At 39.9% G+C, this 14,078-nt stretch overlaps 1 protein-coding gene across 1 annotated transcript in view; it reads left to right on the forward strand.

Annotated features, from left to right (window-relative positions):
• The window catches only part of LOC145393212 (macrophage mannose receptor 1-like), a 147,599-nt gene that overhangs the window by 117,295 nt on the left and 16,226 nt on the right, over positions 1-14,078 (forward strand). Inside the window, exons 6-7 of the mRNA XM_080267415.1 lie at positions 8,102-8,191; positions 8,334-8,471. Coding sequence (XP_080123541.1) covers positions 8,102-8,191; positions 8,334-8,471 — 228 coding nt within the window. The remainder of the gene's footprint in view (positions 1-8,101; positions 8,192-8,333; positions 8,472-14,078) is intronic.

Here is a 14,078-nt window from a genome sequence, read left to right on the forward strand (position 1 = left end):
ACATGAGAGGTCCAACTGAGGGCACTGTTAGGTGAGACGCCAAGAGTTTCAATACTTTTGGAGATGGAAATATTAGTAGCACTGAAGGTAATATACGAATCTGGGAATATCTGTTCATTAGTAACCTGTATATATTTAGTTTTACTAGCATTAAAAGAGACAAGGTTGTTTTGTCCCCATTCGCTGATCGTAGATCGATCTTGATTTATGGAGATGGCTGTACTGAGTTGAGAGGTAGAGATATTAGACTTTGTAAATGGGTGTCTGAGTGTGAATGAACTATGTAGTGTTGAGTCATCTGCATATGAGTGAATGGGATTGTGGGTGACAGATAAGAGATCATTAATATGAACCAGAAATAGGATTGGCGCCAGAACTGATCCCTGCGGGACGCCGGCGTTAATTGAGTGGAAATTGGATTATACATCATCTACTTTTACTCTTATTTTCATGTCACTAAGATATGAAGAAATCAAAGGAACAAAAGACGTTAGTCCATAGCAAGGGAGTTTGGACAGCAGGGAACGGTGCCATACTTTGTCGAAAGCTTTAGAGATATCAAGAGCTACTGCATGAGTTTCTCCAAAAAGATCAATTGATTGATGGATGGTATGAGTTAAGAGATTGAGTATGTCAATGGTGGATCTGTCGTGGCGAAAACCATATTGTCTATCACTAATTAAGTTGTTGGATTCAAGATGTTTAACAATGTGCTTATTAATTAAAGTTTCAAATACCTTACTAAGAGAAGATATGACAGCTATTGGTCTGTAATCGGAGGGGTCAGACGAACTTCCTTTCTTCGGAATTGGGTAGATATTGGCTTCTTTCCATGAATTTGGGAATAAAGAAGTACATATGCATAGTCTGAATAATTTAGCTAGGACAGAGGCAAGCTCAGGGGAACACTTTTCAAAACAATTGGCGGAATTCCATCTGGACCTGGAGCTTTGTTGGTAGGTAAATTGTCTAGGATGGATTTTACGTATTTTGTCTGTATTTTAAGTGGGGCAATTTCGGGAGAATCAAGTTCCAGTACTGGGACATTCTGGCTGGTATCATCTATGGTAGAGTTTCTGGGAAAGGTACTGGCAAAGATATCTGCTTCCCCACGCTGGTCATTTGTAATGTTGCCATCTTAAGATTTTAGTGGGGGAATGGAAGATGACTTGTTAAAGTTATTATTGAATGAATTAAGAGTTGACCAAAACATTCTATTGTCATTAGGGTTGTTAAGTAGTTTTGATGCTTGCTTTTGAAGAAAGTTTGATTTAGATAGATTTAATACAGCTTTTGCATAATTTCTAGCAATTTTAAATTGGGAGAGTGATTCAGATGTTTTTTATTTTAAGGAAGAGTCTTAGCAGAGAGAAGAACAGACCTAGCACGATTCTGGGCAGAAACGTAAAGATGATGTGACTCAGGGGTAGGTTGGCTCCGGTACCTTTTGTAGGCCCTCTCCTTGATGTGGACAGCATTAGAACAAGCGTGATTAAACCAAGAATTTCTTGCATTAGTCAAAGGTGTCAGATCGCATATCATGACGAGAGCAGACTCTACTTTCACTGACAAACAAAAGCTTGACATACTGTGACACACACAGCTTTTAAACACATGAGAAATATTGATGGGAATGGATGTAATCTATGTATAGCTCAGGTTGAAATGTATATTGGGTGGAGTGACAAGAAGGTTGTTAATAATAAATTTTGGACAGTGATGGTTAGACTCAATTCACCTCAATATTTCTTTTTTTGTTTTATAATCAGCATGGCACTTACAACAAACCAAAACTGATATTTGAAAGATAAGAGACTACACAGTCGTAAGTACTACACAAAATCACGACAGAAATGTATTTTGAAAATCCGATATAACCCATAAGTTCACTATAATTACATTAAATACTTCATCATAAATGTATCATAGCCTATTCAGCCAAATTGTCATGGTAATAAAAACATGTCATGACACATAATGAGTCATGAGGTGAGTATTGTGTCGTCAGTGAAAATGAGCAAGCACTCTTAGCCTACTGGGTGTATTATTTTTGGCCCTTGATGAGATTAGTAAATTTGTGCAATTAGCATTTGTTTTGCGTTTATTCAGTTCATGGAATATACATCATTCAGTCGAATCCAGATACATGGGCCATGGTCATCGAGATCACAGTTATTTTTATGTCTTTCCAATACACATCATACCATATTTTATATCATATAGGGAGTCACTGCTACATCATACTTACGTAGTTTGCCTAAATATGACCATCATGGTGCAAGCTGCCTAAAAATCTTTATCTCAAGGGATTTTTTCAAGAGCTGAAGATAGTAGGATCCAGGTCAATACCTGTATAATCAATGATATTCCTGGGATATGTTCTAACATGGCGGCTCCCAGTTGCTAGTGTCACCATGAATTATGATATGTAATGTTACAGGTTACAGGACAAAATGTTCTCATTACCGGCGGAGTAAGTTTACGACTTCTCTTAAGATAATATGGAATTCATAAGGACGTACATGGTCAGCAAGTTTCATTGTGAAAAAAAAAAGCTTAATTGCAATTTTTTTCTCAAAATGAAGTTATTTTTGTATGGAATAAGACTTTACTGTTTCCAGTATGATGCCATCATGATGTCAGTGTTGAAAGCAAAATCATGATGAGTATTTTCACACTCACGAATGCTACATTAGTCGACCAGGAAATGAAATCATATCAGAAACCATGGTTCACTCATACACATGAGCTCAGATTATTACCCGAATCACCTGAAGCAGCAAGACCTACAGTGTTACCATACCAAGCCAAGAGTGACTAGTTGGCGAGCTACCACTTCTTTTTATGATTCACTGTACCTCCACTAGGAAGACAAGGGAACGTGTCTCTCTCCACCCTGTGATAGAGGAAGGAGCCCACTTTCAGCAGGATAGTAGGTGAAGTTATCAATCTCTACTAAGAAAGTAGATGAAAGTGTCTCCCTCCATCACGAAGGTAAGTAAAATGTCTACCTCCATCACTATGCTAGGTGAAGGTGTTTATATACCTGCTTGGTAACTTGAAAGGCAACTTTCATGTAGCTACAGAGACGAGCAAAAAGTAGCTAATATAGTGATATTTGTAATATTTTGTGCGGGTGGAAGAACAACAAAGCAAAATACAACTCACCCTTCAGCTCTAAGCTCTTTGTGTTTTGCCTATATCCAAAGATACCAAGTATATGAAATCAGCGCATGCTTACTTTGTTTTTCTTGCCGGACAGTCCACTGCTGTTATGTTACGATGCCCACATTCTCAGAGAATATAGCTGTTTCCCTGTCCTATAACCCACCAGCATACCAACCCATACTTCCGTACTTCCCATCCATTCCACCCATGTATGCTTTCATGTGGTAACAATCATAATGATAAGTTTCCTCTACTACCTGACATACAATGTCCATATGAACAACATATGCATACTTGGTTTCTCAGCCTTCATAATTCACTTTCTTTTGACTTCAAACAGTCTTGAAAAAAGCTGCAACAACATCTGTAAAAGTATTGCACCATAGAACTGATTATTTTCATATATTTCCACAGACATTTCCAAAATCTGCTACACCTACACACTTTTTAGCCATATGCCTTTATTCAGGAGGAGCTGGGCATGAAAAAATTGCATTTTGATCATTCTAGCCTCCATCATCAAGCTGACCGTTCACCAGCTCACACCATCCCCGTTTTTATACCTCCCCACCCCATCACTCCAACTCATTCTCAATATCCCACTCCCCCTTCCCCTTCTATCTAAACAAGATACTTTACTATATCAGCAGTAACTAAAATTACCTCGTGGAACTGGAGTGACCTGAAGACAGGTAAAGTTAGGATTGTCAAATCCCAGCATTCAAAAAAAAAAAAAAATCCTTAAATTACCAGTTGTATAGATATCTGACCTGCCTTCTACCTTCCTGGCTAGGTGGGTACTAGTATGTGGTGATGAGGTTATTACTTGGTCATGTTCAGGCTCTGGTCTATGTGTCACTGGGGTCTGTGAGACGCCACTTTACCTTGGATGTTTCTGCACTAGTTACTATTACCTACATTTGCGTAACTGTGGGGTTGCTGGAAGTTATCCAGAACATTAGCAGACCTCTTAGCCCTCTGCAAGGGTCAGTCTTTTTTTCCTTATGCCCCAGTCACACTGCAGATATGACTTGTCGCAAACCTGATAATCGCGAAACCAGGCCCCAACCACTGAGGTCTCTGAGCAGTCGTGCCACCGATTGGCGACTAGTGGTCGTCCAGTGTCCGTCCAGAGTCCGTCCAGTGGGCGGTCGAGCGGCGACCATGGTCAGGTACACACTGGTCAAGACACCGACGAGTGGCTGGCCAGTAATCGGCAAGCCGCCGACAAACGACGGCCAGTCCATGTCCTGTCACAGTTTAGACTGCAACCTCTAGGCCGCCACTAGACCGGCACTGGCCATGGATTGGCTGGCTGCTGGTCTCGGTCCAGCCCACCACCTGTCGCTCAACCAATCGCCGGCTGGACAGCAGCCGGACTTCAACCACCACCCCGGACAGGAGGCTTGTGGACGGCGGCCGCCGCAGTCCATTCGTCCCCTTGACAGAGTGCGGATGGCCACCGCACAGAGCAGACGGCGACCAGCCTCCATCCGAATGGCAACCACCACTTAAAAATCAGGTGTCGCAGACCAGTGGCAGTAAGCCTGTCAGACACAGTCCAGCTGCCCACCGAGCGGCTTCCATGCCACAACATCGGTGGTTGCGGGGAGGTTTTTCGTGCTGCACGAAAAACCTCGCAACGATTTTTTGGTTGCCATGGTGGCCTGCAGCTAGATCGATACATTTAAAGACCGGTTGTAAACCTCACCAAAACCACCCACAACTTGCAGGTCATGGATGGTTTGCGATAAGTCGTACCTGCAGTGTGACTGGGGCCTTAGTTACAGAAATCCAGGGAAGACAGGTACATCTGGAGTTTTTCTACGAAAAAGGTAAAGATCCCCAAACTAGAAAAAAATAAAAAAAATACAATTGTTTTATTTAGGTTAACACTTAAGGACAATTTATATGACTTCAGTACTTGCTTGTAGTGCACAGATGTTTACAAAAAAAAGTCAGAAAATTATTTTTTCCCAGCAAAAAAAAACCTGTTTTCACTTTCTTAGTTTACAATTGTTATTAATTTGCGGTGGTTTTTCTCTTTTCCGTTCGTCGGGCCATTGGTGAACCGTAGGCAGTGATCATGAAAGAATATTTAGTATTAAGTTTTTGGTTAGGTAGCATTAAGAATTAGAATGTGTAATTTTGCCTACTCTTTCGTGGAATAGAAAAAAATGCACTTCTTACTGTTTTTTTGTAAACATTTGTGCACTAAAAGCAAGTACTGAAGTCACATAAATTGTCTTTAAGTGTTGAACTCAGTAGCATAATTGCATTTTTTCTTTTCTTATTTTTCTATTGCGTGTCTGAGAGGCCCCACTTTACCTTTTGCGTACAAAAGACCCAGGTTTACCTGTCCAGGGATAAATATCCTTGAGCAGATGTAAGTGAATTATTCGAAGGGTGTAGACGAAATATGATACAAAGCAAGAGTAGTTCTATACTGACTTGAATGAATGTGAAATACCTGAATGTTCACTCCCATCAAACACTATCCAAACATTTGAGCAAGAAGGATATGAAAATGTGCAAATGCAGCTTGTCATACCGGAATTATTGGTGTGCCTGATTGTGGGCTGATGTTCTTAGAAACCAGTACAGTGGTGTATGTTGTACTGGTGTATGGTATATTAAACATAGGCAATGTACGCTGTTGCAACGCTCCAACTAACCAAACACAAACCCCCCCCTCCCTGCACACTTAACCAAGCGCACACTGGCCCTCACTCCCTCCCCCCCCCACCTCCGCATAGCTCTGAGACATTAAAACTGAATAGAATAAGTGATATGGAACAGGGAAGTGTGATAGGAAGCAAGAAAAACACCACCTTCATCACTACTACCACCACCACTACTACCACCACCACCATCATCATCATCATCATCATCATCATCACTACCATAATCACTACTACCATCATCATCATCACCACCACCACCACTGCCATCATCATTACCACCAACATCATCACCACTACCATAATCACTACCATCATCATCATCATTACCAACACCACCACCACCACTGCCATCATCATTACCACCATTACCCTGCACTGTTGCAGTTCTCCTCCAAATCAAGCACATATCCCTCCGCCACCTAGCTAATCACCTAACCAAGCACATAACGGCCTTCCCTCTCCCCCCCCCCCTCTGTATAACAGAGACAGTGGGTCACATTGAAGACTGAGATTTTTTTTTACTTTTTCATTATTAAAAAATTACTTAAGGCACAACATTCTACATATGAAAAGGCACCATTTCACAATAAAACATAACTATGTGAAAATTCATGACTGTATAGTAAATACTTTTTGATTTGTGGCTTGAGATTACTTGCTCAAGTCGAGCTGAAGTCTCTGAGATATTTTCCTAAAAGAAAAAAAAAAATGCTTAGAACATAGCATTCTAACCATCAAAAGGCATCAGTTCCCTGTAAGACATACAACTATGTGAAGTTTCTTGGCTCTACAGTTAATACTTTCTGAGATTTGCTTCAGAAACAAAAATCTCTAGTTACAGCCGACCAACCTATGGACGGACGCCAGTGATAACAGTACCCTCCTCTGACTTTGTCAAGTGGAGAGTAATAATTATTGACAGAGGTAAACACAAGGAGAGTTGTGATTCGTCGGTCATAGATGTTAAAATGTATGGGAGTTACAGTGTCTGAATATTTCGTGTGAATGTACCTGAAGATTCTCTATGAGTTAAAATTTACCTAAATGAAACCAACAACCCATATTGTTCATACAACAAATGCTTAAAATTAAACAGGACTACCCGTCTTCTGTGAGCCAGGTAGACTATTAATACTGCTAGATGAAAACTTGTCTATCATGTATACACCCTGGATGACTCCCAATGTCGGTTGAGTGAAATGTGAACTCAAGTTGTGACTCTAAACAACTTTTATTAATAACTTTTCCTTCTACAATCACTGATATTAGAGTTTTCGACGTGGACAGAACTCACAGATACATTGGATACAAAAATAATGACCATCGACTTCGTCTACTTGGCTCAATAATTTCTGGTGCGCTCCTATGGCAGTTGGAAGATGACACAAAAATCGCATATAGGAAAGGAATAAAGATGATAGGGTGAAAGGGATTGAAGAGTGAGACTCATTTACATGTGTCTGTCCACCAATACACACCCTATCTTCACCTAGTGATATCACCATGCAAAGAGATATATGTGTAAAATTGTATTAAAATAATATAACTAAGCTAGCCTTACTTAGTGTTACAGTAAGCTAGAAATAATTCCATTTATTTTAGTTTTATCCTAAAAGGAGATACCATTCAAGTTCCTTTAAACTAGCACAGTAGGCACTCGTTCAGGGCACTCATAGCAATCAGCCTCCACCAAGAACTCAGTCATCTTATTGGGTTAGGATTACCAGCCAAACTGAACTCATACTCTCATCTATCCAGAGTGAACAATGATTGAGTGCACAACTTTACACTGCATACCCATTTATTGACCCTACCTTCCTTTCCCACTGTACTCTTTCCCACAGCTCATCCTTCCCCGCATCCAACCTCATCTTCCATTTCCCATTAACCCCTTCAGTCGGATGATGGACTTCTATATTTTATTCTTGGTACCTCCAAACGATTATATTAGAATAAAGAAAGATCTCTGGTACAGAAAGAATAACTAAGGTATATATATAATCTCCAGTTTGAAAAGTTTCGCCTGAGCGAAATAACATATTCTTAAGGCTGAAAAAAAAAAAAAATCGCTCGAGTACCTATTCTTATCCCTACGGTTCTCTCGCTCCTTGATAGTTTGCTGGTATCTAGTCACCTGCCAGGGACCGGAGAGAAGGGAGTGGGTCGTAGAGAAGAGGGGAGTGGGCCATTAATATTATTGTTGAGTGTACACAGTGGCACCTGGCTCAGGTTCATTATGGTGTTTGCAGGCATTGCTAGCCACTCTTTCTGGCTGGGCGGCTCCGATGTGGCCACTGAAGGTGTCTGGACCTGGACTGATGGGACCTCGGTGCCCATGGGTGAGTTCAATTTAGTCCACATTATGAACTTCATCGAGGTTATATTTTGACCTATACTGAAATTTTTGATTTGCATGTTGAAATTCTCTCGTCTTAGAAATGCCCATGCCTCAGTTTAATTAACGACTCCTTTTGGATTTAGGAGCGCCATTTTGGGGACACGCCGGTTCCAGTATCCTTGAACCTGCTGGGGGTTTAGATGAAAATTGCCTCCTGCTGATAGCTGAAGGTTTCCATTACTTCCGTGACGACTCCTGCGGACAGTTGGCGAACCCTCTTTGTCAGTACAGTGCTCAGTAGGCCTGGTAGCCCCATGTTTGTTGCCTGGAATAACCTTTTGTTTAACATTTAACATCTTATTTACAACAAATGTATTAATTTTAAAATTATATATATTTTCTCTGCCTGTATAGGTATAAAAGTTGTTAATAATAAAGAATAAATTTGTATTCCTCATAACACGTTTATGAAATTTTTTTTCACTTATACTGTACATACAAATATACTATTCCAAGCATAATAGGCTATAAGAGCTTGGAAAGTATCACTTGTTAGAAGGATGATCAGGTATGTTGATGACACGTGTTCTAATACAACAGTATCAAAGACTGATTAATCTGATTAGCACATCATGAAAAGTATAGTTTATTGTTATGGCGATCACTAGTGATTTGTATGCTGTTTGAAGCTCCTTGAAACAATGACCATGTGAGTGGAGCTTCAGTATTCCGGATGTCGAAGCATTCAGAATCCCTGACTATACTCACTGGCCAGTCTGGTGAGAGCAGTAAATTTGGCCTTCATCTTGGCTTCTGGTTGTGTGTCAAAGATTCATGAATTACCATGGTGATTCTCGTGCTCTTGCTAAGGTTTAGTGACATTTTCGCTATGTTTAGAATTTGTGTTAGGGACATGTTCTTCAGTGAATTTATTGTTTGTACATGCATCCTTTGGCTACCTTGTACTTTTGTTTTAACAATTTTTCTGCGATAAATTTAATCTTTATCCATTTTGTTTGAGTTGACCTCTGCTCTATTTGCTACAAGTACACAGTATTTTGCTGATATCCCAAGAAAGTTAAAGTTGCTGTAACATTACAAAAACATGGATGAAAAAGACAGATGAGGTTATCATAAAGCAAGAACACTATAAAAAGTGAAAACCAAAGAAACGCCAGAAAGTGGGGGAAAAAAGGCAGAGCAGTTACTGTTTACAAACTGGATGCAAATTAGAATCAAAATTGGGCCATGTTGTCTCCACCCCACTTATTTTCTGGATGCAGGGAGGATGCATTCATGGTACATTTTGCTTTCACTACAATACATGTGTGCAGTGCTGCACGGATGGTGGTCCCCACGAGATGCACAGTACTGTACGATATGAGACTATAAACAGTAACGTATAACAAAGAAAAAAAATAGAGGTATGTATCTAAGATAAAATTTCGAGAGAGAGAGAGAGAGAGAGGGGGGGGGGGAGAGTAAACAAGCATGAGTTATGTAGAAAAATTGGTAAAGATTATAAAAACAGTATTTAAAATCCTGAAGAAATCGGAAGGGACACTTTCAGTCCTTTTCCAGAAAATTGGAAAATCAAAGGATTAATTTGGGAAAGGGGTGCGGAATTATTTGGACGAAGCTAGCAGAATGTGGTAAACAGAGTAGTAAATGACAAAATAATAATTAAAAATTTTATTAGAAAACATAAAGAACCAAATCGTTATTCAAAAATAAAATTGAAAGCATTACTGGAATACGTAGTACATTATTTGAACTGGTGATGCAGAAGGGAGAATTCCAGCCCGCAAGAAATTTTCAATTATATATATATATATATATATATATATATATATATATATATATATATATATATATATATATATATTTATACACAATATATATATATATATATATATATATATATATATATATATATATATATATATATATATATATATAAGAGCGAGTAAAAGTAGAAGATGGAAGGATGTTAACTGAGATGGATGCAGTAAGGAAGTGATGGGCAGAGTGTTTTGTAAGATTGTTAAATGTAGAGGAGGAAAGGGTGGCTGAGATTGTGGCGGATGGAAGGGTGCAAGGAATAAATGTGTCGGGAGAGTTGAATGATTCTTTGATCACAAAGGAGGAAGTGCAGGAGGCAGTAAAGGAGATGAAAAAAAGGAAAGCTGCAGGTATGGATGGGTGTGCTGTGGAATGCCTGAAAGGTGGTGGAGCGACTATTGTTGACTGGTTAGTAAGATTGTTGAATGTGTGCATTGTGAAAAGTATGGTGCCAATTGACTGGGCAAGTACTTGTGTGGTCCCGTTGTATAAAGGCAAGGGTGATAAGTATGAGTGTACTAGCTTTAGGGGTGTAAGTCTGTTGAGTGTTGTAGGTAAGGTGTATGGTAGAGTGTTAATTAAGAGAGTTAGAGAGGGTACAGAGGGAGTGACTGGTGATGAGCAGTGTGGCTTTAGGAGAGGGAGGGGGTGCATGGATCAGGTGTTTGCTGTGAGACAAGTGTGTGAAAAGTATTTAGCGAAAGGCAAGGATGTGTTCTGGGCATTCATGGATTTGCAGAAAGCGTATGATAAAATTGATAGGGAGGCTTTGTGGACTGTTTTAAGACTGTATGGACTTGATGGTAGGTTACTAAAAGGGGTGAAAAGTTTTTATGTAAATAGTAGAGCGTGTGTAAGAGTGGGAAATACTGAGTGATTGGTTTCCCGTGAGAGTGGGGCTCCGGCAGGGATGTGTGATGTCGCCTTGGTTGTTTAATATTTATTTGGATGGTGTTGTAAGGGAGGTGAATGCAAGAGTTTTAGGTGGAGATCTGAATCTTGTAAATGTTGATGGCAGTGAGTGGAATCTGAAGCAACTGCTGTTTGCAGATGATACTGCACTGGTGGCTGATTCAGAGAAGAGATTGAGACAGTTGGTAGAGGAGTTTGGATGGGTGTGTGAAAGGACGAAATTGAAAGTAAATGAGAATAAGGGTAAAGTGATGAAGTGTACGAGGTCGGTAGATGATAGGAGGATGAATATAGTTTTGAATGGTGAGTTGCTTGAAGAGGTAGATTGTTTTAAGTATTTAGGGTCACATATTGCTGTGGATGGAAGAATAGATGCAGAAGTGAAGTTTAGAGTGAATGAAGTAGGAAAGGTGCTGGGAGGAATGAAAAAAAGTGTTTAGATGTCGTTCACTTAGAATGGATGTAAAGAGAAGGCTGTATGAAGGTTTTGTGGTACCAACCGCGTTTTATGGGGCTGAAACATGGTATATGGGTGAAGCAGAGAGGAAAAGCTTGAATGTAATGGAGATGAGGTGTCTGAGGAGTTTATGTGGAGTGACATGTATGGATCGAGTAAGAAATGATGAAGTGCGAAGGAGAACTGGAGTTTTTCGGGAGATGGCTGATCGAGTGGAGCAGAGGGTGTTGCGATGGTTTGGCCATATGGAGACTGAATAATGAGCAATTGGTGAAAAAGATAACTAGATCCGATGTGAGAGGTGTAAGGCTGAGAGGGAGACCCCAACTAGGATGGATGGACAGAGTGAAGAGAGCGTTGGATGCGAGAGGGATGTCTGTTGAGCAAGGAAGAGTGGCTGTGCGTGACAGAAATAAATGGAGAGAAACTGTGAATGAATAAATGATGAGGCAGCCGTGAGGGGATATTCTCCCGCATTTGGTCTTATCAGCTGATCAGGCCAGGTGTGGGTAAGGGGATGGGACTATTATGATGTGGCAGGGGTAAACCAGCTCTGCTGTCGGGCCCAGCTGCGGATAACACTGATTGCACTGTACAGTTGTCCCTCGTGTGGTGTGGTGTAGTGAGGATTTGTCCCTTCTCGCCTTTGGGGCTAAGATGCGAATGAATGTGTTTGAGTGGATGAGTCAATTGGGAGTGAGTCGTTCTGTCTAGGCTACCTCCCTTTTCTTGGGGGAAGCAGCCTATATATATATATATATATATATATATATATATATATATATATATATATATATATAGTCTGCACACACAGGGTGATTCATAAGTCCTAGAAACATTTTAGAAATTCACCGCATATAAACTGCCGCATCAGGAAAGGTGGACACACTGAACATTTGTAAGGTATGTAAAAAAAACATAGAGTTTACCTATATTTCCGTGTAATAAAATGTGCTATCTATTGCTTCGTATATTAATGGTGAATTTTTAAAATGTTTCACGGACTCATGAATCACCCTGTACATACGTAGTAGACATACTATATATATATATATATATATATATATATATATATATATATATATATATGAGAGGGTGGGAAAACATATGAAAAAAAAAAAAATCCGTTCACTAGAGTACAGGTGTCCTCCGTTCATAAAAAATATGTAACAGTTGGACTTGAACGTTGTATGTTGAAGTTTGGGGGGAAACCACTCTTGGGATGTGAGTTACAAAGAGATGCAGCTCGAGGAATAAAAGAATTCTGATAGGCAGAAGTACTTCAATATTGCTGTGTGACATTCCAGTCATAAGCGCTACCAGATGCCCGTGAATTGCGGGGGATGGCATGGAGAGGTGGTACATTCAACTTCATCCGAGCATTTGCCATAAAAGTATCTATAAAATGATGCAAGGGAGGCAACATTCCTTCTTACAGGAAGAAGAGGTAGTTCATTTGTGATAGTAAGATTATTAATAATTCTTACAGTCTTGTTCTGAATTTTGTCTAGTGTTTTAATGCGACCTTTCCACATCCTTTCCAGAAGGATGAGCAATATTCCAGCTTCGAGCGCACATGACTCTCATAAATCATCGTTAGTTGCTCGTCGGTGAAGAAGTTACAGACTGTACAATAATCCAAGTTCCTTTGAAGCGGTTTTAGCAAGTCATCCAACATGAGAGTCCCTGGTGAGTGTATTGTTAAGTGATACACCGAGAATTTCAATACTTTTAGAGATAGGAATATCAGTAGCACTGAAGGAAATATAGGAATCAGGAAATATCTGTCTATTCATATATTGTATGTATTTGGTTTTCCTAGCATTATATTAGACAATATGTGGTAGATGAGGGCGCTCTTCATCCACTTACTCGATGTAATGTTGCTCTCGGGTGACTGTCCTTTCCTCCCTTCTTTCTTTCCTTCCTGTTCTATCTTTCTTTCCTCCTTTCTTTCTTCTTCTGTCTGTGGGTGACTCTACCCTGAGTGACAAGCCAAATAGTCTCCTGCACACCGGAAACCATTTACTATGCTGGGTGGTAACCATGTAACCAAACTATGGTGCCTGGTATTTAGTGGGTAACTAAGGTGCTCTGGCCGGATTGAGCCTATGTGCGTTTATATCCATGGGGTAGTTGGAATTTATTGCTCACGTAATGCCACTTAGGGATGAGTGAGGCTGGTCACTCTCATCTTAAATGTCAGGACCAACTTGCCTAGCCCCGGGCTACAACCCTCCCCACAGGGCAACACAGTATTAGATGATGATGATGAAATCAATGTTATTTTGTCTTCATTCATCGATTAAAGATAAGTCTTGATTTTTGGAGATTGCTGTACTGAGTTATGAGTTAGACATGCTGAACTTTGTGAAGGGGTGTTTAAGTGTGAATGAACTATAAAGTGTTGAGTCATCTGCATATGAATGGATGGAATTATGGGTCACAGATTAGAGATGAGTAATATGAATGAGGAATAGGGTTGGAGCCAGAACTGATCCTTATGGCATGCCAGAGAAAATCGATTGGAAATTGGAATATACACCATCCACGTTCATGGAATATGCTTCATTCACTTTTATCGGATACACATCATTCACTTTTACATTTCTGTCACTGAGATATGAGGAAATCAGAAGAACAAAAGACATTAGACCATAGCAAGGGAGTCTGGATA

The sequence above is a fragment of the Coenobita brevimanus genome, chromosome 3, assembly GCF_032717465.1.
Source record: "Coenobita brevimanus isolate Jiangsu-jjx chromosome 3, ASM3271746v2, whole genome shotgun sequence".
Classification (NCBI taxonomy): Eukaryota; Metazoa; Arthropoda; class Malacostraca; order Decapoda; family Coenobitidae; genus Coenobita; species Coenobita brevimanus.